The sequence below is a fragment of the Ornithodoros turicata genome, chromosome 9 (genome assembly GCF_037126465.1).
Source record: "Ornithodoros turicata isolate Travis chromosome 9, ASM3712646v1, whole genome shotgun sequence".
NCBI lineage: Eukaryota > Metazoa > Arthropoda > Arachnida > Ixodida > Argasidae > Ornithodoros > Ornithodoros turicata.
This window is the reverse complement of record NC_088209.1, coordinates 26,179,968-26,204,632: the sequence shown is the minus strand read 5'-3', so window position 1 is coordinate 26,204,632 and position 24,665 is coordinate 26,179,968. Positions and strand designations below refer to the sequence as shown.

The 24,665-nt window shown below is 47.3% G+C and overlaps 2 protein-coding genes across 3 annotated transcripts; one reads left to right on the top strand and one right to left on the bottom strand.

Moving 5' to 3' along the window:
• The first annotated feature begins 374 nt into the window (after positions 1-374).
• Positions 375-14,745, top strand: LOC135368465 (prisilkin-39-like). 2 transcript variants are annotated; one of them, XM_064601760.1, is made up of 2 exons: positions 375-622; positions 13,307-14,745. In XM_064601760.1, exon 2 carries the CDS (start codon positions 13,307-13,309, stop codon positions 14,570-14,572), a length of 1,266 nt encoding a protein of 421 aa, XP_064457830.1. In that variant the 5' UTR covers positions 375-622; the 3' UTR covers positions 14,573-14,745. The 2 variants fall into 2 exon arrangements, with proteins under 2 accessions (XP_064457830.1, XP_064457829.1); XM_064601759.1 differs by lacking the exon at positions 375-622 and adding an exon at positions 9,154-9,241.
• Positions 14,593-20,856, bottom strand: LOC135369444 (ionotropic receptor 25a-like). Its single transcript, XM_064603032.1, has 7 exons — positions 20,762-20,856; positions 19,477-19,567; positions 18,786-18,936; positions 17,204-17,421; positions 16,984-17,139; positions 15,755-15,885; positions 14,593-15,497 (listed from the first exon to the last, which is right to left on the bottom strand). The coding sequence occupies exons 2-7, from the start codon at positions 19,498-19,500 to the stop codon at positions 15,176-15,178; spliced, it is 1,002 nt and encodes a 333-aa protein (XP_064459102.1). The 5' UTR covers positions 19,501-19,567; positions 20,762-20,856; the 3' UTR covers positions 14,593-15,175.
• Positions 20,857-24,665: the final 3,809 nt, after the last annotated feature.

The window sequence follows — 24,665 nt, the reverse complement described above, 5'->3', positions numbered from 1 at the left end:
GGGAGGGGTTCAAACCCCTCCCGAAACCGTACCTTTGGTAGTGCATTTGGGAGAGGGAAATGAGGAAGAAATCCTCCTTCCCCATGTAAAGTTCCCATCGAACCCCTCCCGAAATATTTTTCTGGCTACGCTACTGGCTGACGGGCCTGACATTTTTACTCTTGTTCGCTTGTGTCTCGTCACAACAATGGTGCCGTGATGCTACACGTAAGGCTTATCAGTTTATCTGCCTAACCTCGTCACAAGGAGCCCAGGGCAACGCGTACGCACTGATAAAAGCAGTCTGCCGGTTTTTCCTACACACTCTGACCCTCGGTACGGTGTTGCTTGATGTGAATGCATGATATTGACATCCCACAACCACTTATCACATCACTTCCGGCGAAGTTGTCCTTGATAGATCAGAGTGATATGTTGCATGAACGACGACGACACGCCTACTTAACAAACTTGCCGAGGGTGTCCGGCTCCGACAAGAACGTAAGAGGGGGACCAGTATATTTCGGGACGTTTGTCTATCACCGTCATGATATAGCTGCATGATGTCCGAGCTACGAAGAATCAACGAAGTCCTGCTGCTGACCAAGTGACAATCTCGGCGACCAAGCCTGTACCCTCAAAGGTAAGCTCCATTCATTCGGTTCAGATATTAATTGACTGGTTCCTTACCCGGAAATTCCCATTTCCGATGCCCTCGTCTCGTTCATTTTACGATATGTGATTGCGAAACATCTGCAGAAGCTGAGAGAGTTGCGTGTATATTTACACCGACAGCTGGTGCTACTCCCGTCTTCAACGATGGCACACGTGGTGCCATGTTGGTCATGTGGGTGTCCCCGAATTGATTAGCGCTGCCGGGAAAGGAATTCTGAAAGGCATACCCGCAAAACCTTTGAGTCGAAACATAAAAAAGGTACCGACAGAGAACAATGTTCGACATTTCTGAAGTTCTAACCAATCTCCAGTTACCGTGACATCGTCACTTCCAGAGTCGGCCACCTCGTCCGATTCCGATGAGCGCTCGACTGGCGGGCAACGAAGGAAGCAGTATTGGACTCGTCGAGGGGAGATCGTGTGCTCGCTCCTGTCTCCTGCCGCATGTTGTCTCCACGTGTACGAACCAGCGAAGGGCGACGGACGTATTTTCGTTACTGCTATATTTTCGTTTGTTATCCGTTTCTGGTACCAGCCTTTCAATTTCGTTTTCGTTACGTTTCCGTCACTGTTTCCGGTAATGGTATGGCTGTTACAGACCTGGCTGGAGGACAGCCAGTCCGGCTCTGTCAGCACCCTGTTTTGCCCAAGTGCTGCTTCGGTGTCACGCGTAGACACTACACAAGTAATTTTACGCCGTTGGGATGCGCACATCTCGCAAGATATAAAAAAAATGTAGGAACATGTCTTCAGTCGCTCTGATCGATGGGCATGATCTTCATCCAATGTCGCGTTCATAAGCGGACGCTAATACTAGCCGTAGTAAGTAATACTGCCATAGCCACGGTGAAGTGAAAAATAAATAAATAAAAATAAATAACTAAAAATTGTAGGCTGTCATCCTCGTGCTATGGTGGAGTATAGTCATTTGTTGATGTCATGGAGTTATGAGAACTGGGATGAGGTAAGCGATGGATACACCCTCGAGATCCAATATTGCGCTTTGTTTCCGTGCTCTCGTGTAGTGTTCAGAGCATTACAGGGAATGGAGTCATCAAAATACAAAAATGAAATGAAAAGTCACTCAAATGTCATCGCACAACAGGAACAGCCATTACCTGAATTCAATACCGGACGATAATTTTGATTTCCGTTTCCGGTAATGGGGGACCGCGGTATGCGTTTCCGTTATCCATACAATCTCCAATTTCGGTAATATACCGTTTCTGTTTCCGTTACCGTTACCCTTCCCTGGTAGCACCCGCCCACGTGTGATGGGCGATAGTCATCCAAACACTATCGATAGTACTATCAAAAGAACTATCGATGGTTGAGATGACTACTCATTTGAGTGTCAATAGTTTTGTTCGAAACTATCGATGGTTTCACCTATGGATAGTAAGCTGGACACAGTCCAAACCCACTATCTGCAAAAATGTAAAAGTCACTGCTCCCACCTGCTTATCAATCGAATCAAATACCTTTATTTGTAGTTGCACAGTAGATATCTTTCAAATAGTTTCGCACCTTTAGCATGACAAAAAAAGAAACAGAGAATACATAAAACAAGAGTAGCTATTCGCTCCGAGATCCAACAGTGTCTGCGCGCCGCAGAGAAGAGCTACTACTGTAACTAGCTACCACTGTGTGGACGCGTCGTCTGCTTTTACACGTTTATTCAGCGTTTACTGCTGTAGGTGGAGCATCGGGGAACCGAACAGCATCGTACCAGTCATCTTCCAGTGAATATATTACTAGAATTACGAAAAAGAACCATCAACTTCCAACCATCGGCCCGCGTGTTATCCACACTAGAAAGGTGACAGTGTCGCACCCTATAGGTTGATCTTGCAGCGAATTCCGAAAAACGTACAGGAACTTCTGTTCTGCTTCAAAGCAGAAAAAGAGATTTCGTGGATTGTTTTGCGCTATGCGTGTGGTTAATATTATTCAGAGCAGTGATTGTGAGGCCCGGACAACATCCGAAGCCTTTTCTTCCGAATTGCGTTTTGCACGACAACGTTTATCAACGAGGAGTACTACTGGCCAATAATCGTGGCCTCTTGCTCCAAGAAGTCGACATGGATGACACCCCGCATGTCCCAGAAGACAGTTCCTATGGAATTCCCAGCAGACGGCCGCATCTTGCTTTTCTTTGGCGGCGGGGAAGATGTCGTCATTCTATGCTACTTCTTTTTGTATCTGGGATGAAATTATGCATCCAAGTTTCATCACATGTGATTACTAATCGCAAAAATTCGTCCCCCTCGGATTGAGACCGGTTCAGCAGCTTCTCAGAGACTGCCATGCGCGCTCCCTTCTGATCACAAGTGAGGTGTCGGGAAACCCATCTTGCACAGACTTTGCGGAACAGTAAGTACTCGCGAACGATTGTCGATTTGAATGGGATATCATGATACATAAAGAGGAAGGAATGACGAGACGCGGAAAATAATCTTATATTTGGTTTTCGTTGCATATTATATGCATTTATTTATTTATTTTTTGCATACGCGGGCAGAAATCTGTTTCACGAGAATCAACTTTTTTTTTTTAAAGAGATACACAGTGAAACGTAGCACGAGAAGACCGAATAGACGATTTCAGAAAATCCCAGTGCTCCTTGCGCACGCGTTCCATGCTGGGAGATTACTGGAATGAGGAAGGGAGAACTGTCCTTCACGTTTCGCTTTCGCCGACCTTTACTCCTCGTGGGCAATTGGCCGAAAGAGAAGGAACCGAAACATCTTGGAGACCTTATCCTCCTTTGTTATCAGCAAGTTCCCATAGTTCAAAGCGACACTGAGCTCTCTGGGATTTTCTGAAGTCTTCTATTCTGGCACATATGGACAGGCATGTGTCGGAAGCGACGTGATTACAAGAAGACCCCACTTTTTTTCACTTGGGGGGAGGGGGAGGAGGAAACCTACCTACCCAAGCAGCACAATGTACTGAAAGTCGAGTGCAATAGGGGTGGACGGGTAGGTGGAAGGCCTTGAACAGACTCGTGAAGCAAAATAACATTGATAAGACACATACCGTCCATCCGTATTGCACTCGACTTTCAGTACATTGTGCTGCTTGGGTAATGTTTAACCTGCTGCTTTGCGGGGAGCGTCGTGGGCTGAGTTGACCTGGAAGAACTAACTTGTCCTGAAGCATAACAAAAAACGGATCCTGCAGCCCTTATAGGCTTGAAGCGTAAACGACGGCAAGCTATTGCACACGATCGTCTCAACATGTATCGTAGCTCGGGTTATTGTGGGGCTGGAGTTATTTTCGGGAAGTTATTAGCACATATATTGCTTGCCACATAGAAGCGTCGAGTCCCTTGAGGGAAACAGCGCTCTCCATCAAACACTGTTTCGTTGAGGCATTTGCATAATAGCGTACGTTTTTCCACAGAGCTGCGCGTGTTATCTTCGCAATGTATCATGCGTTAGGGTACAACAAGCGACCGAGAAAAAGTGAAGGAATATTTGTTGTTTTTACGATTCCTGTTGTTTTTCTTAAAACGTGTCTCCGAGAATGATGACTTGCTAAACCCAAGAAACGGCAGCACTGTTTTCTTTTTTCTTTTTTTTTCTGCTACCTCTAAAAAGGTTTGTTCCTTCCACCAAAAAGTGAATTGAGCAAATGTAGAGCTCACCTGCACTCAAATTATCAAACTAGTTCAGCAAATTATGTTATCAAAAGTTAGGAAAGGAGGACGACAGCAGATATAGCGCCCCCCATAGCGGTAGATCCCTATAGCAGGCAACGTACCATGCGACCGCCCCGCATTAGAACGCACAGCTGGGTGTCTTACTCAAACCGAACAACCTCTATTTACAATAGCCTCAAGTGGCCTCATGCCATGGTCATGCATGTATAGTGCTACTACTGTTGTTGTTCAGAAGACGAAAATTCCAGAGTAGCGGATATGATATATACCTGAGAAAAGGAGCCAAAGTGGCCTCAGTGTGACAACTTCGTGAAGTGAAGCCATCGATGGTCGTGACCTCACTGTCGTCTGCTTGTAAGAAAGCGCAGACATTTTGTTGTAGCGTGGAATTTGAAGCGTAGTAACGCGTCGCTCAAAACATTCGAGTTCTCTATGGATTATTTACGCGCGAGAATTCTGTTTATTTCGTGCACATCTTCGGAACGTGACGTAGATTACTTTGGATAACCGTTCAGGGATATGGCATTTTGTCATCAGCTACAATTGCTGTCGCCGCCATGTTGGACGGCGGAGCCCCAATATATACAACTACACTCTTAAAAATGACTTTCACCACATAGCACGCTCCTAGCCAACCATCATCCCGAATGACAACGTTCTCGCCCCTGATTTGTTGAAAACAGGAGGCGGAGCCTATTTTGTACTATTACGCACGTGCACCACGGTACAAAATAAGCTCCGCCTCCCGTTTTCATCAAATCAGGGGAGAGAACGTTGTCATTCGGGATGATGGTTGGCTAGGAGCGTGCTATGTGGTGAAACTCGGCACACCTGGGCTGCAGCAATATTTTGCCAACTCCGGACGACACCGACAGGCAAATGGCTGTTCAGCAGCCTGTTGAACTGCGCCACCCTGGTATACGGGACGTCATGCACCATCACCGCCCCCTTCTTCCCATGAAAAACCTTCCTCGAAACATACAGACCACGCTCCATAGGCTCCGCACTGGGTCTGCGTTCACCAACTCTCAACTATTCAAGATCGGCTCTAGGGGTGACGCCGCTGTGGCCACTGTCAACAAACTGAACACATCCTGCGAGACTGCCGAGCGTACCATTCTGCGCGCCAAGCCCATCTCCCTCGCTCCACCTCGGGCACGCTAGCGGACATCCTGTACCCCGGTGGTTCTTCTGCCGAACGTTCCGCTAAAGCAAGAAACCTCATTGTCTTTCTGTAGGCAGGTCTTGCTCAACGACCCATCTAATACTTTGCTCTCCCCGACGAACTCATGCTCCCTCTACGCATCTCCATCCTTTATCCTCTATCCGTCCTCCTTTCTTCTTCCCTTTTCTTCTTTCTTTTTTTTTTATGTGTAGTCGTGACGACGCCCACTTCTGTGTGGACTGTTCTGTGCACTGCTAGCCAATGCCAAATAGTTAGCCGATGTCAAGTAATGTGATGATACGTCATCAACCACATCGCAGGTTACTCGGGTTCAGTGCGAAATCACAACCATGAGAAGGGCGTACACTCAGTGTGTTGCGATAGACGACCCGCACCCCTACGTCACTGATTAGGTAACGACGACGCGCAAAGCGTGCTGGTGGGCACTATCAGCTTTATCAGCCTATCAGCCGACGCGTTTTTCCTGCTTCTTGTCCACCACAACAAAGTATAACCTCGAACCGGTCTTCTCGTGACGTCACATGTTTGTAAAGGGATGGTCGTCTATAGGGTAATCTTGTGACGTCACGATCCTGTCACACGGCGGGGAAAGAGAACAGCCTCCATTTTGTTAAGCATCGTCTTGCTGCCTTCTCTGCTCGTTAAGAGCGTCATTGTTCTTCTTCTTCTACTTTTTTTTTCTTTTTTTCGCTCCAGTCAGAAGCATCTTCTCATTGACCCACCTTCATCTGCACGGATCACTGCGCTAGATTTCAAGAGAAGTCTCGAGAAAGGGAGATGCAACCTCATTATCGGGTGGAAAACCGTTGCGCATTTGTTGCAATCATTGAGGACGAGTGGTAATTGTAATTGGTTTCCGTTTCCATGGCATCGAAGATATTAAGTTGCGCATGTGGGGATTTATATAAAAGAAGATTGTTTACGACTTACAACAGCTGAGTAAGTTTGAACGAATTCAACAGGTTGCCACGTATGCCTGGAGTTCCTCTCGGCGCGTTTGTGACTGTGAATCGGGCGTCGGAAGTCCCGCGTCTTAGGAGGAGCGAGCTGAAGTTGGAAGGATTGGTACATCAAGAACATTCCGCATACAACAAGAGATAAGTAAATAAAATAAGAAATAAAAACAAATAAAACGTAGTAAACTGTCACTTACTACGCGCAGAGCAGAATTACTTTCAATATGCTGCTATGAAAAACAGCTTCACCTTAATGAATTCAGTTGCTTATACTATAATGTCCAGTCATTGTTTATGTGAATCAGGGATAGCCATATTATTTAGGTTTTGAATGTGTCTCGTGTCAGAAGGGTAGCGACGCTGCTAGCAAATATATTCATGCAAAGTAACAAGTTCTTACTTAAAATAAAGTTACCTGGAGTAATCAAAATCCATGCTGATGAACCTCCGAATACTGTAACAGTAAGCCTTATAACTGTCATGTATCCTGTCCGACCTCTCTTCATAAAAGGGGATGGAGCGGCTGGCCCCCTTGTGCCCACCTTCCGACGCCCCTGCTGACTGTGAAAGGAAAAAATTTAATACGTATTTACAACGAGATCTGGAGCTGTAATACAATGTGACACATTCGTTCAATGAGGTTTGTTTAGTTTACTAAAATGGGTGCATAGACACTTATCTATTATCAAAAGAAACACAGAGCGTATGCCCTATGTGATTCACGGGAGGCATGCATACGCTTTGTGTTTGTTCCTTGCTTCTTTCTGTGTCTTAATCATCAGCAGATAATGCCAGTGCCAAGTCGCGTAAATTGTGGGAATCCGTCCCGGAACCCCGCAGTACGATTCACCGCACGACATGTCTGATCTTCGGTCACAGCCCTGGGTCGAGAACTGGCGCAGCAACTCAAAGGGAAGGCACTTATTCTTACATGCTATATACGATCTCCGAGCCAGCACTCCCAGTAGTAAGAGAACCATCACGGTCCAGAAAAGCCTCTATCGTGCCACACCTAATCGTTCTCATAAATCCCGCACTTCCTTATCCATAAACCTTATACATGTCAATTAAGAAGTTGTTGCTCGACGAGAGGACACCAGATATTGTCCCGCCGCTTCGACGCTCATCGGCGCAGCTGTCCGTTGCGGGGTCGTCAGGGGACTCGCCTATCGTTCAAGACGGCCACAATTCAATTCGCCTGTACGATGCTATCATCTTTCTTCATCAGTCTTGTTGTCGGTGTCGCACTTCCCGTGAGAAACAATCCAAACTTTCCCTCTTAAGTTAAGTATTCAATGTAAACTAGAAGTGAAAAAGAAAAGAAAGAACAAAAATTCATAACCGTTATATGGAATTGTCATCTGAATAAGAATGCCGTGTGATACAATAACGTACGCATAGTAGAATCAGCCGACATTTCCAGCCCCGGGCGATGCCTTCATGGTGTCATATCCCGTCTCTTGTCCAGCGTATGAGCCTTCAGGATGTACACGGAAACGGCATTGTTGCTGGACGCGGGATTCATTGTCAGGGTAATTCCGGGAAGCGCATAGACCCTCACGTATTTTAAGCCAGTTTGGGGTCGTCACCCTCCGCAATACAGGGGTCCTTTATCTGAACTACGTAAGTGTGTCATTTGCTTCGAGCCGATTCACGGCTGTAGACATGACCAGTGTTGGTGATGCCTTGTCTGGAATGCCCAATTTGTCGTCTAACGTAACAATTTTATTGCTAGTATATCGTAACACTCTGTAATATATTTAGGATCTGACTTTGTCGGGTTAAATCCGATTCCGCCCGATTATTCCCCCCGGACTGGACTAGTTTCGGATTAATTCGGGTTAAACCCGACTTCCCCCCAATTCCAATCACGTATTACGTTGCATCACGTATCACGTACACGATTTTGTAGCAATCTGTGCACACGCATGGTTAAAATATAATTTGAGTGCTACAATGGATGATGCGAAGCACATATAATGTTACAATGTCCGGTGTTTTGTGACAACAATTCGCGAGGAATGCATGTTTGACCAATATGTGCCCGTTTAATTACGGGCTGCTTGCTGGGCAGACAGGAAAACACAACACAGAAGACACAACACGAAAACACACCACGCTTCGTGTTGTGTCTTCTGTCTTCCGTCCATTGCTCAGGCACCTTCAGCATGGAGTAACCCCATAAGACCCGATTATATGAGTTTCTGTCCGGTGTATATATTGGTATCTTTTAGCGTGAGACTTTCCCTATATTGTGCGTTCTTGTGTGAGAAATCCAGAAAGCTTGGTAATTACAACTTAGTATGTCTGACTGACCAATGCAACAACCTCTCTGAATACCCATGGCATGCATAATAAAAATAACATAAGCCTGGATCTTGAAAGATGCTAAGTCAGGTAAAACCCAATTCCACGTCGACAATTATTCCTTCGACCCGCGTTTAAGCAGCCAATCGCCCTTGCTCTCTTCTCACGACAGACTGTAAACAAACCAGTACACCCACTAACTGTTATTGCGAATAATTATATATGCGTACGTAGAATTAACGCCCGACAACGCTCGATTTTCCTCTCCCTCTCCCCCTCCCCTCCACCTGTCTCCTAACGCGCGCGAAGCGAGCTGGTGACGTTTGTGTCACGTGGTTATATCGCGCGTATATATGCTCCTCCCTGTCCGAAGCGCGGCAACGCGGCCCAGCTATTTGATGTGCGGGGGCCCCCAAGTCAACACAAACAGAACGAAGCTGGAATAAAAGGACTGATTTGCATCCAGCGACCACGGTGAGTGTTATTCGGGCTGCGATTGCAGTATTGACAGAAATGTCGGGCCGGTGTGGCCAGCTTTAGCGTGGTGGTTGACCGTAATAGGTCACATTTCGTCGATTATAAATCTTATTTGACGCATAGGGTGTGATATATATTTTTTTTATTAATAAACGCATATTACAGTTTTTTGCGTAGAGCGACATTGATAGCTTATGTGGATGCCGATTAAATAAATGTCAACCTAAAGAGAAAGTGTCTTCCGGCTGTGCTGCACTGAGTCTTGCGTCGTCCTCTTCGTCTTGTTTGTCTTCCTCAAACGCCATGAAATGTTACCTCTTTCTAAGATCTTGATAAGTTGATAGTGTAAATCTTACTGCGTTTTAATGGAATAGCATTGCCTTGAAAGCTTCGTGATCAGTTAGTATTTATCTATTAACAATACCCTATACCGCTCTACTTTAGTGGCATTGCGCAAAGTAGGTGGCGGTCGACAGTCCACCGCGATGAAGAAAAAAGTTAACAGTACTTATAGTTAAAGATTAATAGCAGTAAACACCAAACTGTAGTAGTTAGTAAGAGGTAAATTAGTTATCGATTCGTCATCGGACTGTAGCGAAACGTTTCCAAGAGTACAGACATTCGTTCTATAGAAGAGCGGCGTTTCAGTCGGAATGGGCAACTTACTGCTTACGCTACAAACCATTTGTTGTTTTCCCATTTCTAAATTAAGATATCATACACAACGCTTATAAACGTTTCAGTTTGACTGTACACGTATGTTTTATATTTTGTCTGTGTACGCTTCTTACGCAGAAGTGCTCTCTGCCTGCTTTCTTGTATTTTCTGTTGGCCTTCCTTGTTGTTCCATGCCCTCCCCCTGATATAATGCCCCTTAGGGCGCCTTCAGGTGCAATAAATTGAAATGAAATGAAATGAAATGAAAAAGGAACTTACTTTCGCGAAAGACTTTGCCGCACGTTAGCTCACGTTAGGAAACAAAAATACCTCTTCAGAAAGAGAATGCAACAGGTGTGGGAGATGTGAACATGAGGAGTAAAAAATATTCAACCAAGCTTCCGGACTTTTAGTAAGCGCTCCAGAGTTTGCAGCTGTAGTGAGCCTTTAGGTCCCTGTGCGTATGTCGGAATAATTCAATCATTTCACCACAACTCGCTGACAGTGAGAACCGAGCAAAAGGGAGCAAAGCTAATTATAGCTAGGCCTTAGCTTGTATTCTACCTGGCGCAACACGTTTGCATGCACTAAACTGCACACCAGCTCCCGTGGCATAGTGGTTAGGATGATCGCTTTCCACGCCGATACTGGAAGGTGACACGGGTTCGAATCCTATCACCGGCTGTGCTGTCTGAGGTTTTCCCTGGGTTTCCCGAAGACTTTCCAGACGAATCTTCGCACAGTTCCCCCTGAAGTCGGCCCAGGACGCATACTAACCTCCCTGTCCCCCACTCCTTCCTGCTGTCCTCTCTCCATCTGTCCGCGTCTATACGCCGCTCATAGCCACAGTTGCTTCGCGGCGCCAACACGGAATTAAAAAAGAAAAAGAAAAAACTAAGCTGCGCGAAAATACATTACACGCACAGTGCATTAGAGCGGGTATGTCAAATTATCTAGTTGTTGTTGTTATAGCGGGTATGTACGGCATAGTAGGTTCGTTTTGCACGAATTCTTTAGCGCAGGCGCACATGCAAAAGTTCCAAGTTCTTCTTCTCTTAGTGGAACACTCTTTCCGATAAACCAAAACTGTAATTGACTTTCGAATTTGATCTGGTATACCAAGTTTGCAAGGTACAACATCTGTAAAACCTATCCCTATTCTTCGGTAGTAGTAAAGTGCAGCGTGCTTTAAAGAAAGCAAGGCACCCTTCAGTATATTTGCTGGTTTCTGTTTCTGTTTATTCCACCATCAGTCACAAGGATATATGTACCGAGCAGCCAAAAAGTGGCCGAACGCCACCTGACTAGGGCACAACCCTTCTACCACTCGTCAATGACAGCTACTACAAGACATGGAAAGAAAAGAAAAAGGCAATGCACGCACAATGAAACTGTATAACGACAAAAAAAGACGAAAGCAACTGAAAAATTACAACGAATAACACTATGGTAATTTTTCAACTTGTTGCACGAATTACGAGCATACACCTTGTAAGAATAGTGTTTTTAATGAAGACAACGAGGCCTCAAGGAGAGATTATAAATTAGCGACTGGCCTCCGTAACCAGTCCTGAATTTCGGAATCTTCCATCTTGCGGTGTGGCGCGTCCTCTCAGTATGAAGTGACAAAAGCAAGACATTATTGTTCTTAACGGCAACCATGTAAGCTTTCAGCAAAAAGTAATTATATAGGCTAGCTACTTTCACGATATTAAGTGTACTAAATAATTCTTTAGTGTCACTGTCAAAAGGGTCTGCGCTCTGTACACATACAAGTTTCTGTCCATATTGGTTAAAGCTCATGCATGCAGCATTCTATCACACGATTCACAGGCGAGGATACGTTTTGTTCCGAGCAGCAAAACGTCTCTATAACGAATGGTTCCATTTGTTTATTGCCCAAAAGCCTTGCCCTCCACGGGCTGGTCTTCGCCATGACAACAGGGTGCCAACGTCACGACTCACTGAATAAAAGAAGGGCTGGAAAATGTAACGCAGTTTTCCCAGCACCGCAGAGGAGTCTGAGGGAAGCTATCGATCCAGGGGCCCATACAGAGACATGTGGAAAGAACAGGATTAGTGTCGGCACTTTGTTGCTTCAACAGGTGTGGGCGAAGCAATATCCGCGTTGTCTCCGGGAAGGATTTGTTCGCCAAGATTGGCGTTTCGTCCCTGTGTTTGACGGCTGTTTCGTAACCTTCCTTTTCAGCTGCTCGTCGGCGGATTGGCGAAGCAGGAGCACGTGACGCAACGGTACAACTATCGTAAAGGACATGTATCAGATCTTGCGAGAAAGAGTACCGCGACTAGGTGGACGCGATTTTGCAAATGCGAGGCTTTTTTTTTTTTTTTTTTTTTAGAATTGGTTATGGTCACCAGCTTGTATACAGCGTCCGCTGGATGGTGGAGGCTCTAAGATCGTGCTGGAGTCTTGTAGTGGGATAGTAGACTACTGCCAGACGTCTGCCTGTGTCGGGTTTTCCCTAGGTTTTCCGACAGTGTTTCCAGATAGGTGTCAGGACAGTTAGCACCGAAGTCGGCCCTGGACTCTTGCTAGTTCCCCCCGTTTTCTACCCGTCGTTTTCTACGTTCTCAATCGTCTCTCTCCATCTGTTCACGTCTGCGCACCGCTCATAGGCACAGTTGCTATGCGGTGCTAAGGTCAAGCTGTTTCGCACGAATTACCCAACAAAAGAAAAAGAAAAAACGGTATAAGTTGCCCACTTCCGCCATTGCAGTAAAGAGAGAGCAAGTAAAGCACGTACGACGTGCGAGAAAAAGGCAGACCACTTAAAAGCACCAGAAAAAAAAGAAAAAAAAAAGAAGAAGAGGACGAAAATGTGATAGGCTTTTAGACGGTTTTTCGAGACCAAAAACTTTGTGCGTTCAAAAAAGGTTCCACACTTTGGCGACCGGGAATTTCTGTTTCCGCGCAGGCGTGGAGGAAACGGAGATGTTCCTCATTTCCGCTGAGAGTGAAATTCTCCTATGCCAGACGGGCGCAGGGAGCAAAAATATTAATACACTAGCTCGTTCCTAGGGGTTGAACTGGGGTATATCCAGTGAAAGTGCACCCGCATTTTCTTCATTACACGAATGTTACCAATCGAAGAACAGTCCTAGTCATCTCGTAATTTTTCCGTGGGTTTTACAGAACAGTGCAGCCACGGCGTATGTCATCATTGTGGTGACGTCGAACCGGATTCGGTGTCGACATTTCCGCGCTGTTGCGATGCTGTAGTGAAGTATTGTGACACTCCGACACTGGCTGTACATAACATTATTCTAAATACAGTATATGACACTCTTAAAGGAATTATGCAAAGCCACAAGTAATTGCAGCGACCAGTATTCGACAAATCTAGACATTCTTTCATGGAACTGGCGACTTCTTTTTTTCTGCAGATGGAATCTAGTCGGATAAGGCCAATAGTGCTGGTCATACTACTAGCATGCACCTGCGCGAAGGAACAGCCCAAAAAGGACAAGGCAAATATCGCAAGATCTGAGCAGGATCACATGGAACAGCAAGAAACCACCTACTCGGCAAACACTTACCCTACGGCATCTTTTCGGGATTCCTCGAGCCAAGTAAAGTACGGCAAAAGAGGATTCGGCAAATCTGAGTCCAGCTACATACACGGCGACGACAGCCACGGCAAGAGCAGTTTCGCCTCGAAGAGCGGCTACGACAGTCCCAGATACTATAGCGACCAAGGGGAATACGGCAAAAAATATGACGGAGGATACCATGGTGGCTACGACGACTTCAAGACCGGATATAGCGGAGGTTATGGGTATGGAGGAAAGCACGGTGCCTACGGGGCCGATGTGCGCGGAAGCTACGCTCAGCCAAGCTACAGTCCAGGTAGTTACAGCACCTACGGCAGTGGCTATGGAAGTGGTTACGGTAGTGGCTATGGAAGTGGTTACGGTAGTAGCTATGGAATTGGTTATGGAAGTGGATATGGAAGTGGGTATGGAGGCGGTCATCATAGTGGTTTCGATGGTAGCTTCGGCGGTGGCTACAGTGGTGGCTATGGTGGTGGCTACTCTGATCGTCAGAGCCAGAACAGGCAGCGTTATAACTACGGGTTCGGTAGTCAAGGGCATGGAAGCTACGCAGAAGGACCTAGAAGATATGATGGCTACGGCACTCAGACTAGCGCTCATGCTAACCAGAGGCCAGGAAGCTTCTCGGGTGGCAGTTACCCGTCGCCCAGCCAGAGTTTTCAAAGATGGAACGACTATAAAACGGCTCCTTATGCAGGTCCGACAGATAAGCATTACACTAGCGTTGGACCAGAACATCTGAAAGGCTCTGCAGGTCTGGAGGACAATACTCGTGCAGGTTTACAGTCCGGAAAACAGTATGGTCCAGGAACGGGGGCGGGGAACTATGGCGGGTCTGAAAGTCCTTCTAATCAATATGTCCCCTCGTCAGACCGAGTATTCGGTGGTGAATTCAGGCCGTATGGGTCAAAAGGTGATTTTAGATACGGTTCCACGGGAAGGTTTACGGGCAACAGGGGCACTGCGAGTAATGCAGATTATAGTAGCTACGATGAGAGCAGCGCGACGTACGGTACTGTTAGAAGGACTGGGTACCCTGGCGGTACCCGGGAGACTCAACGCGATGTTAGCAATTTTCAGGCAGCATCGTGGAAGTGAGAAAAATAATGTTCCTGTTGTGGAGTTCATGTAATACTATGGTGCGTCCATGTCCTTATTGAGATCATTCACAAGGTGCCGCTGTTGTCAGCATATGATGTTTCTTCCCGGACCCCGTGTTCATTATTTTTTTATTTATTTATCGAGAATAATAAAGCATCTGATTTTGTTCAGTTAGTGTCGTACTTCAGCACATTGAGAGCGGGCACAGCAGTGTGTGTGTACTCTGACCAAGGAATGTACTGGAACGGGACGAAAGGGATTGGGTTTGAGGACATCAGAGAAACTGTGAATAATATGAGGGACATACCGCGAACTTCATCAGCTTCATTTAGCCTACGATGTGAAATGACTCTCCGCAAGTGACGTGTGTGCTGTTTTGCCGATTCCTTATCACTACAAAAATGCAGTTTCCCTACAGTCATTGCGCTTTAACGGTGTCGAGCTCAGTTCAAAGCAGGCTTCGTTCTGACTAATATCTGGAATAGTGTTTACTTTACACGAAGGTTATCATGATGCTGTGTAATTTTGTGCAGTGCAGGAGTACCTGATCTAATCCAAGACTGGTCAATGTTGGGTGCATAAGTTATGACAAAGAAGTCATTAGTGAGCTTTCGTCGTTAATCTCTGTTGATATAGCCCTGTTCTGTACGGATGAAGTTTCTGATGTCGGGAACACACCACAACCCTTTTAGGTTGCGACGGCCTATGTAAGATGATTTCGAAAACAAAAACTGCTAGGGCAATGCCTACACAAAGCAACCAAAGCACAAAGATGGCTTTCATGTCTGCAAACCGCAAGGCCTGCAGTTGACTGCTTCCAGCAGCTGACGCTGAAACTGTCTGCTGTTTGCACCGGCTCCAGTCACCCACGCCTTGTTGCCACCATCGTTGGGTAAGGCCTGCTTCCAGTAGCGATATCAATCTATAAAAAAAGAGAAAAAAACAAACAAACAATAGTTTATTTTGCAATAAATAGTGTGAGCATAGCACATGGGTTGAGTACAGCTTTGTTTTGCATTGTGAACAAAGAAAAAGCACAGGGCAACAAAGTATGTCCTGTTTTGCCTGCCTTTTTTTTTTCGTAATAAACATATCCCCCCTTTTTTTGACTTCATAATCAAACCATAATGCAGGGCTAGGCCCCACTGAAGAACAGCATATTATATCATAAGTACTCACTTGTTATCAATGGCATCTCGTATGGGTTGGGCGAGTCTTCTGTTGTAGTACCAGACGAAGGGGTGCTGTGTGACGGGATGACTGCTCAAGTAGAACTCTCCATCTGTGAATTGATTGCAGGCTAAAGACACCTGCAATAACCGCAGTATAAAGAACCACATACTAAAAAGCAGAGAGGGAAATACTTTCCAATGCACTAGGGGAAAGCTATGCCATGGTTATCTTCTTTTATCATGTCGCATGAATATAAATGCAATACCTGCGGAGTCTGGTTTGCTAGGTCCTTCTGTGTATACCAGGGGTGCCGAAGTGGCGGCACGCGTGCCCCCCGAGTAAAAAATAAAAAATCGTGGCGTTATCATTGTGCTCCGTACTCGTGCAGTTTGTCTTGCGTTGGTTAGTGATAGAAAACTGTTGCTATTGACCTTGTTGCAAGGCTCCTCCCTGGTAGCGTGGTTTGCACCCGTAAGGGAGAACTAGCGAGCCGAAATGGATTGAAACAAAACAAATAACTGTTCAATTGCGAGAATATATGTGTGGACGGCAAGAGGCCACTCAGAGGGATGGAAGACCTCGTTTCCTCCGACGGTCCTGCGTTTTTCATGACATCGGACCCGAGTCCAGCGTTCTGTCGACACGCATGAGTCTCCATTGGATGTTACAACACCGCAGGAGAGCTCAGTTTCAGGAGCTCGCCTCCGCAACTTGACACAAAAGGTCCTATAGCGTGGTAGCGGGGGACGAGAAAAGGGGGCTGAAACAACTCCTACGCATTCACCCCACGCAACAACCTGTAACCGCCGGTGACTGTGGCACGAGGGGGTGCCGGCTGCTGGCTGCCGACACCCTAGCGGCTGGCGGAAGCCGGTAAGTTCACTGCTTCGGAGGGTCGGAAGCGTGTGATGCTAGAGACACAGCGGTAGTTCCGGTATGGCTGTGTTTGCGAAGTGAAAGCTACCGCTGTGTGTCGCAAACAGCGCTCCCTTGCACCCCTCCGATACAGTGAACTCACCCGCTTCCGCCCGCCGCTAGGGTGCCGCACCGAAGAAAAAAATACGCCGCTCGCGTGTTCCGTTAGCTGTTGTCCCAACCTGTATATTCCTACCAAAAGTTCCGAGCAACATGGCCGATTTGTAATATTGGTGCCTCCAATGCCACCAACAACGGACCTTTCGCAATTTGAATCTCTGCAGAGACGCCTGGACCATTATAAGGAAATGAAGTATTACCTTGTGCACGATAGAGCTGCGATCACTGACGATTACAGCTTTGCCCCGCAGAACCTCCGTGAGTATTTCCTTGCTGTACAGTCTCTCCGTGGTCAACATACTGCGGTGGCGTTCCACAATTTTCCAGACTGCCTGGTACTCGGGGGTGCCCGTGTCCTGTGCACAATAGCAGTGCTCGTAAAACGCATCGCTAAATGATAGGTTGTGCAGGTGATCTCACCCTAAGCATGAAGATGTACGCAGTCCCGCCCCAGACGTATGGCTTGATGTTCGGCTGCAGTACAAGCTCCCTGATTGAATCGATGGTGTTTGTCTCAGTCTTCAGCATCATGCATGCCCGCATAAGTCCCGTGAAGGCGTTCATGAGGACGACTACGGCTATCCACCACACTGCCACTACGATCCGCGTGGGAGCATCAACCGGACAGTGCGCGGAGGCTAAGGACGAACACACAAAAAGCCAGGCAAACGGTTTTTATCGATCAGATGACGTCAAAATAACGTAAACAGGAGAGAATAGACGATTTTACCAACAACAACAACTAAATCATGACTATGGCTGGGGTGATTCACCGCTTGAGAGCAGTACACTACCCCATTACACGAGAAGCATGAGACGATTTTACCAAGATGCGTGCACCACCAAGCGCGCTGCGCAAAGCAGCATGAGATCTTAGAGGGATTGGATTGGATTGGATTGGATTGGAACTTTGATTGGATGATCCGTCGTTTGTTTCGCTTATGGTTTACCTGGTCTACCCCGGTTGACGCTGCTGCTGCGCACACCGGGAATGTTGTTGTTATCCTTCTACCTCAATCTCTGGCCGCCTCGTAAGTCTCTAAAGCCCTCTAAGTCCCCATGAGCCCTTGCGTGCCATTGCTTTTTAAGAATAGGGCATTGGAGCGCCTTGGGGCTCGCAAATGCGCCTGTTCAGATCCCAAAGACGGGCAAGTTGGTTGGAGTTTATAGTTGAACAAAACGCTCTTTTGAACTATGGACCCAACAATTAGGAACCCAAACAGAGTCTTGCACATATTGCCCAGTGATGTCGCATTATTTCTTTGGGGTTCCAAGCCTTCCTATTCTATACTGCCTAAGCGCATACTCTTAAAACTGTCGCGTTGACAAATTTGCATCAGTTAGCAGTCTTATAATGTTTTGTAACTAAATCTAAAATTTTAGAACGACTTGGCAGCTTAGTAAGATCAGAGTTACGGGCTCTCAGTAAAGGCCTTCTCCGTAAATTTTCCGTTTCGGACTGCTGCTGATTCTGTAACAAATAAACGGTCGTACCTGATATCTATCGGGCTCCTTGATATGCCAGACTGTCTAGAAACACCTCAACTCCTTCAGTGTGCTCGTAAGTGAATGAGTGATGTTGCGGCACTGTGTGACGTAGAGAGTACGCCGCTGAAAGCGCCGCCCCGCGTCCTAACCCACGAATTTTCAGTGCGAAATGAGAACTGGCAGCTGCTCGCTATAGGTCGATGCTACGTCACTAACGACGCTAACGCCAGGAGATCGCCGCACCGCTCACGGTTTGCTTTTGAGGGCGTTTTTTTCTTTTTTTGTAAATCAAGTAAACGGAATTGTGCAGTGACACGACCTGGTTCAGCGAAAATAATTTGCATGGTGGCTTCTCATGGACTGTCTTGACGAATGAACAGGATTATATCGATCAATACGCTGTCATTTCATTGCTACTTTAAAGACTGCCGAGAGCCCTAACTGGTAAAATGTGTCCCGCGCGAGGTGGGAAATATGATCCAACAAAGCATAATGCGTTCGGTTTGGACAGCACCTTCAGTGAACATATTTTCCACGTATCTCCATAATTCGTCGCTCCAGGTGAATAAGATGGACTTGCGATGCTTCTTCTGTGGCGTCCAAAGCGAGAAGGCTGTCGTTACGAAGGACAAGAAGACGAGGGCTAGCAGCAGGATGAGCCACACCTAAGGAAAATCGGTCTAGTCTGAGTACGTGGTTACAGGTATGGACATCCTGATGTGTGCGTTTGTGATACTTCACATCTGCACGGGCGTATATGGCAGATTGGAGATCCACTATTGCCATACATTCGAACAAAATAGTAATCTAAATAGTAACAGTAGTTTCCTTCGCGCGTAAATCTGCTGCATTTGAGCCATAGTGACGTTGAGTGATATTTTATATATCGCCCGCCGGTCGTCGGGTAAGCCCGCAAAAGCCGGCTATTAGGTTGTGTGAGGTTGTAGCTTGTACTAGGTTACCTGCCAGTCGAAAGTGGAGATGTACCCGAATATGTTTGTATTCGTAGTCTGACTTCGCCCTCCCAAGATACTCATTTCTTCAGACACGACCAGTACTGTGGGGAGTCCAACTTCCAGCCGTTCGAAAGTCGGTAGGAAAGAGCTTAGAGCGATGTCTGCTTCCTGTGCGTGAAACATTGCTCGACAAATTAGACGTCTGTTAAGACCGTGGGTGTCACACAATGCTAAGTGATGAAAACTCACGCCGTTCTGTAGCATTCCCATCATGCCTGACCAGCTCCCGTTCCTTCTTCTCAAGCCCCAAGTGTTGTCCGCCGGAATCGACACGTTGTACCTGTACGTGTTATTAGGCATGATCAGCTGACGTGCGTGATATAGAGGAAAGATATTCTTTTTCGTAATCAATCAATATTCTCGCGTATAATTTTTTCTGTTTAACTTTATTTAAATTCAGGCGTGCTCCAGACGGCGTGTCATATGCTTTGAGAAAAAAAAAAAAAAGAAAAATCGGCTGCATATTATGGCTTGGTGCTAAACGGCTTTAAATGCAGTAGCTTTAATAGGGAAATGCTAGCCCTTTTGGATCAGTAGGTGGCGTGTCCGCCTATGCTGATTCCCAAGGTTGCGGGGTCGATTCCGGCCGAGGACGCCAGCAACCTTGTGGCAGGGTACAAGTTGCTCGTAGACGCGCTGTCTTCCGCGAGGGGCGTTACATAACTTATGTGTGTCTGAGAATGCTTATTTATACATTACCTATAAGACGACACCGAAAACAATGAGAGCGTTCACCTAGTTCCCCTAGTAACAACAAATGCCGTTGACCGCATGATTCTATATGGCGTAGTTTTTTTTATTAAAATTCAATTACACGTATTCTGGGATGCCCTGTATAATATTTTCGCGTTAACTTCTCCATCCAGTCTGTGCCTACGGAGTATTGAACCTGATATGTACGTACGTGTGGCATCAGAGAGATAACGTTCAGTTTTATCCTATTTCCGAAATCAGCTAAAAGCAGCAAGATAACAAACAGGTCGATGTACTATTCAGCTCTTGCGCGGACGTCGCAAACCTATAGAGCAGCACGACTTCCATATCGGCCGCCCACATTTCCGACTGAATATTCGACTGAATATTTTAACAGGTCCGCACTTTGAGTGGCGCTCTAGAAGTGCACGTCCTGATATATCGACGTTCTGTCGACAGAGCTTGGGGCTACTTAAACATACAACTGACGCCAGGAACATAACAGAACTTCTACATTGCTTTCCTAGTTTGAAGGAACGAGTAGAGGAAGATGGAGGAGGGGCACATCTGTTCTTGAGCTTAATGCGTCTTAGCTTAATGCTTCTTAATGCACTATAACTCATTATCTGCGCTATAATGCATCTTAGCTAGCACTTGAGCAGCTTAATGCACTATAACTCATTATCTGCGCGTTAACCTAAGACAAAAGCATAGGTATATCCATAATTATAATTCGAGCAAACGTACAAATGAACTGAACTTGGTAGAAATGCACACTTACTGAAAGGCTAGGGATTCAGCCACTGCGCGAAAAGTATTTCCGTTTGGACCCCCGAGAACCCACGAGTCCCCAACGCGTTTGTAGTCCAAAAATGGTAAGTACTGAAAAGCAAGAATTCGTATTGAGTTTCTATTGCGCACGCTTTACAATGACAGAGAGAGAGAGAGAGAGAGAAAACGCCCCCCTCTGTCCCCCACTCCTTCCTGCTGTCCTCTCTCCATCTGTCCACATCTGTACGCCGACAGAAAGTGACACGGGCAGTGACAACGTAATCAGACTGCAGTGGTGATGTCATTTTTTAAACGCTGTATTATGCGCACATAAATTTCGAGGCGTCACACGTGGATAACGTTATCTCACTCATCTCTACGTTACTTCATATATTAAACTAGAAATACATCACTCACGGGAACGGTGGACACCCGGACGAACACTTCAGCGAAGTTAAGCAATCCCATTTTCATTTTCCACCGGACAAGATAGACTGTGTATTACGTAGACCTCTACTTCGAATGACGCTGGTGTGCGCCCCACTACTATGTGACTATTCTCGGGAAACCCTGCAGCTTATCAAAAGAATATGGGGTAACGATTATTGGTCTATATTTATTTGATAAGAAGCACAGTACGTGTTAAGGCATTGGGCAACGTATACGTACACGTAATCGGGTCGTAGGTATAGGTTTTGCCAGATTAATACCGTGGAAGTTGCAGGGGCTTAGTAGCCACGTGCTTTTACATAATCGTTCCGGGATAGCTGATCGCACGCTAGATGGGGCTTACATCTCCATATTCTTCCCTGCTATCGTCAAGATTATTAGGAGCTCAGAATTTCGCTTCATCAATTCAACATGATGACGATCTGTCTGTCTGTATTGCGTTAAAATGTACATTACGTAAATGACGTCACGGCACATATAGGGCTAGTGGCTTCTTCGTTCCATCTGTAGTTTGCAGGAATTTGGAGATCGTGTACAGATAATCGCATAGCTTCTAGAATATGTCCAACGTATCATCGCATATTCCGCTCATTATTTTATGCTATCGCAGTCCTTCTGCACGCGAGCGGCTATTGAATTAAGTATGACGCCGCATGCTTTCCTTTATAACGACGCGTATATATAAGTAACTTATGGTACTCCTTCGTGAGTAAGTCAGTTGCAGCACCCACAAATAGAGAACTCAGCTGGTTCCAAGTAGCAAACAGTATATACGTAGTACTCTATTTTTCGTTCCCAAGATGGGTGGTGAATTCGGTCAAGAACGCCAATAACCTAATCTCACGTGTGGAATAGCGAGATCTTGCGGACGTGAAGGCGTAGGCGAGCGCGGCTTGTGGTCGCTGAGGATGGTAAACTCACGGCCTTCAAGCAAGTGCCGGAAATGCTTCACTGCGAGGTGTGCAGCTAGATGTTCGCATAATTTGAACAACACGCAGCATACTACTCTGTAAGTGGTGCTCGCGAGAGTTTATGCGACCGCTATATCGAACAACGAAGCGATCGCTGCGTAACGTACAGCTGGTTATGCTGCTCCTAAGCGGCGACTGCACCTCGTCTACCGAAGGGGCAGGCGCAGGTGACATCGACTTCTCTTGTAGTAGTAGAACGATTATCCTGCGAAACAGGCAGATTGACAGAGACGTCGCTTTCACGTCTCTGACGACGACGACCGACTCTTCGAAGAGGTCCTTAAAAGAGCACGGAAGACCGCTCGCCCAAACGCTGGGCAACACCCTGCGCCCACGGGAATCACGGTGATATTCGCTCCCCGTGATGCAGCAAACGAACCTCGCCAGGCTGAGTCACCTGTAGCTATCCGACTTCCTCACTTCCGAGTTCCGGGGGAGGATGAAAGAGATAAGACCGAATTTTGCGAAGAACCGATAATAACAGTAGATGCCACTTCCCCAACTGCAAAGGTCTCCCTTTTAAGACTCGATCGCATCTGCTCATTCCCTGTTCGAGCATATGAACCCCGTTCCACTGGCTCTTGCTACGGCGTCATCACTGGTGTGGACACCTCACTATCGGACGACCAAATACGGCTGGCCATCAGGTCAAGTCAGGCAGTAATTGCTGCGAGGCGGATAAAAAAGGACTGTGGTACTGTGAGGCTCACCTTCGCCGGGGCCGAAAAGCCGCGTGAGGTCAGCCTCTATCTCCTGACCATGCGGGTAAAACCCTACCTACCGCCGACGCCGCAATGTTACAACTGCCAGAGGCATGGACACGTGGCTGCGTGCTGCACTCGAAAGAGGACTTGTGCAAACTGTGGAACGTCCCACGACTCATCCGATTGCCCCCAGAACGTCCCCAGATGCGTCAACCAAGGCAGTCACCCAGCAACGGCGATCGACTGCCCCAAACGTAAGCAGCAGAGGCGGATTGCCAGAGAACGCTCGCGCTCCAACAGCAGCTACCGGGATGCCAAGGCCAAGATCCACAACGAAGAACGCCGCAGGCACCGTAGACGACGGAAGAGATGGCAGCGGGCAGGCTCTAGGCCCGCTGACCAGGCCCTAGCTGGAAGGTCACCTGTATGGAACGTAGGTGACTTCCCCCCCCTGCCTCCTTTGGCCTCTCAAGACGCCCCCCACACAGCACCGATCCCCATGCATCAATGCACGCACCACGCCCACCCCAATAACGACGTCTGAAGCCGGCAGCAGTCAGGCAACTTATACGCCGAAGGTCCGCCATGAGCCTCCGGCCCAAACAACGGCCCACGACTCCGTCAATATGAAGATGGCGGTGGTTACGCTGCTCTTTGGAGCTCTGAGGGTCATCATCACTGCATGCCCCGAGTGCAAAGCACTCCCGGAAGTCCTATCGATCTTGCACTTAGAGAAACTAATTGCTCCCACTCGTGTGCACCCGACACGTAACTGTTGGGCCCGACCGGATCCAGCTGCCGCTCTTGCTCGTGCCGCATGGCAGTACAATATCAAACGACCACGATTTTCCAATGGAACGCAAGAAGCCTTCAGATGAAGCTCTCAGAGTTCCGTCAGTTCGCATGGAGGCATAAATTCCCAGTAATGTGTACTTCATAATGTGGGATGCGGGACGACTTTCGCCTATTCAACTAGATCATCTTCGTGTTGCAGCCCGACAATGCTAGAAGCCGAGCGGCCATTTTCGTCCGATCAGGCATATACCGGCTGTGAAGATGTCCATTGTAGGAACAAGTGGAGGCGAGTATGTACGGTACCACCTCCCAGCGCTCCACGGAATCAGTAGAACGGTTGAGCGGGACCTCCTCAACACCCAGGCGCGAGGCCTCCGTGTATGCCTTGGACTGCCACGTACGGCTGAAACTTACACGGTACTTGCGGAGGCGCGAGAGACGCCCGTGCATATCCTGCGGGACAGAGAGACACTCCGCATCTTTGTGCGCTTCCTCACGCAGCACCCTTGCCACTTCCTGCTGTACATTGAGGATGCCCGCCCCATCGGCCTTTGGCGGCGCCGTCCGCAGGCTCAATGCTATCCTCCCGGATCGCTCCTTAGGTGTATCCTACGCCCCTCCTTTATGGGCCCTCGTCAAGCCCCAGGTATTGACGAGCGTCCCTGGTCTAGGACGAAAGAGGGAGACGCCGTTATAGCCGTTGCGCGCCAGCTCGTCCTCGAACACCTATCGGCGCAGCATCAACGACGACAAGCGATCCATACAGACGGATCGGTTACACTTGATGGGGCCACTGCAGCCATCTACGTCCCGCACGGTAATATCGATCAAGCCTTCAGGCTCTCCCATACCACCTCCTCCACCGAAGCCGAGCTCTTCGCAAACCACGCGGCCGTCAGGCATATCACAACATCGCCCCCAGGAACCTGGACGATCCTGTTAGACAGCAAGACGGCACTGGAGACACTCGACTCACACTGCACCAAAACAACCG

What these genes read in the sequence shown, in the direction of transcription:
- LOC135368465 (XM_064601760.1), top strand. Translation starts at nt 13,307, where the DNA reads ATGGAATCTAGTCGGATAAGGCCAATAGTGCTGGTCATACTACTAGCA.
- LOC135369444 (XM_064603032.1), bottom strand. Translation starts at nt 19,500, where the DNA reads ATGATGGGAATGCTACAGAACGGC. An exon ending in GGAAAATATGTTCACTGAAG is followed by an intron (nt 17,422 to 18,785) that starts GTGCTGTCCAAA and finishes GTTCGTCCTTAG; the next exon opens with CCTCCGCGCACTGTCCGGTT. An exon ending in GCAGCTCTATCGTGCACAAG is followed by an intron (nt 15,886 to 16,983) that starts GTAATACTTCAT and finishes CGGTTATTGCAG; the next exon opens with GTGTCTTTAGCCTGCAATCA.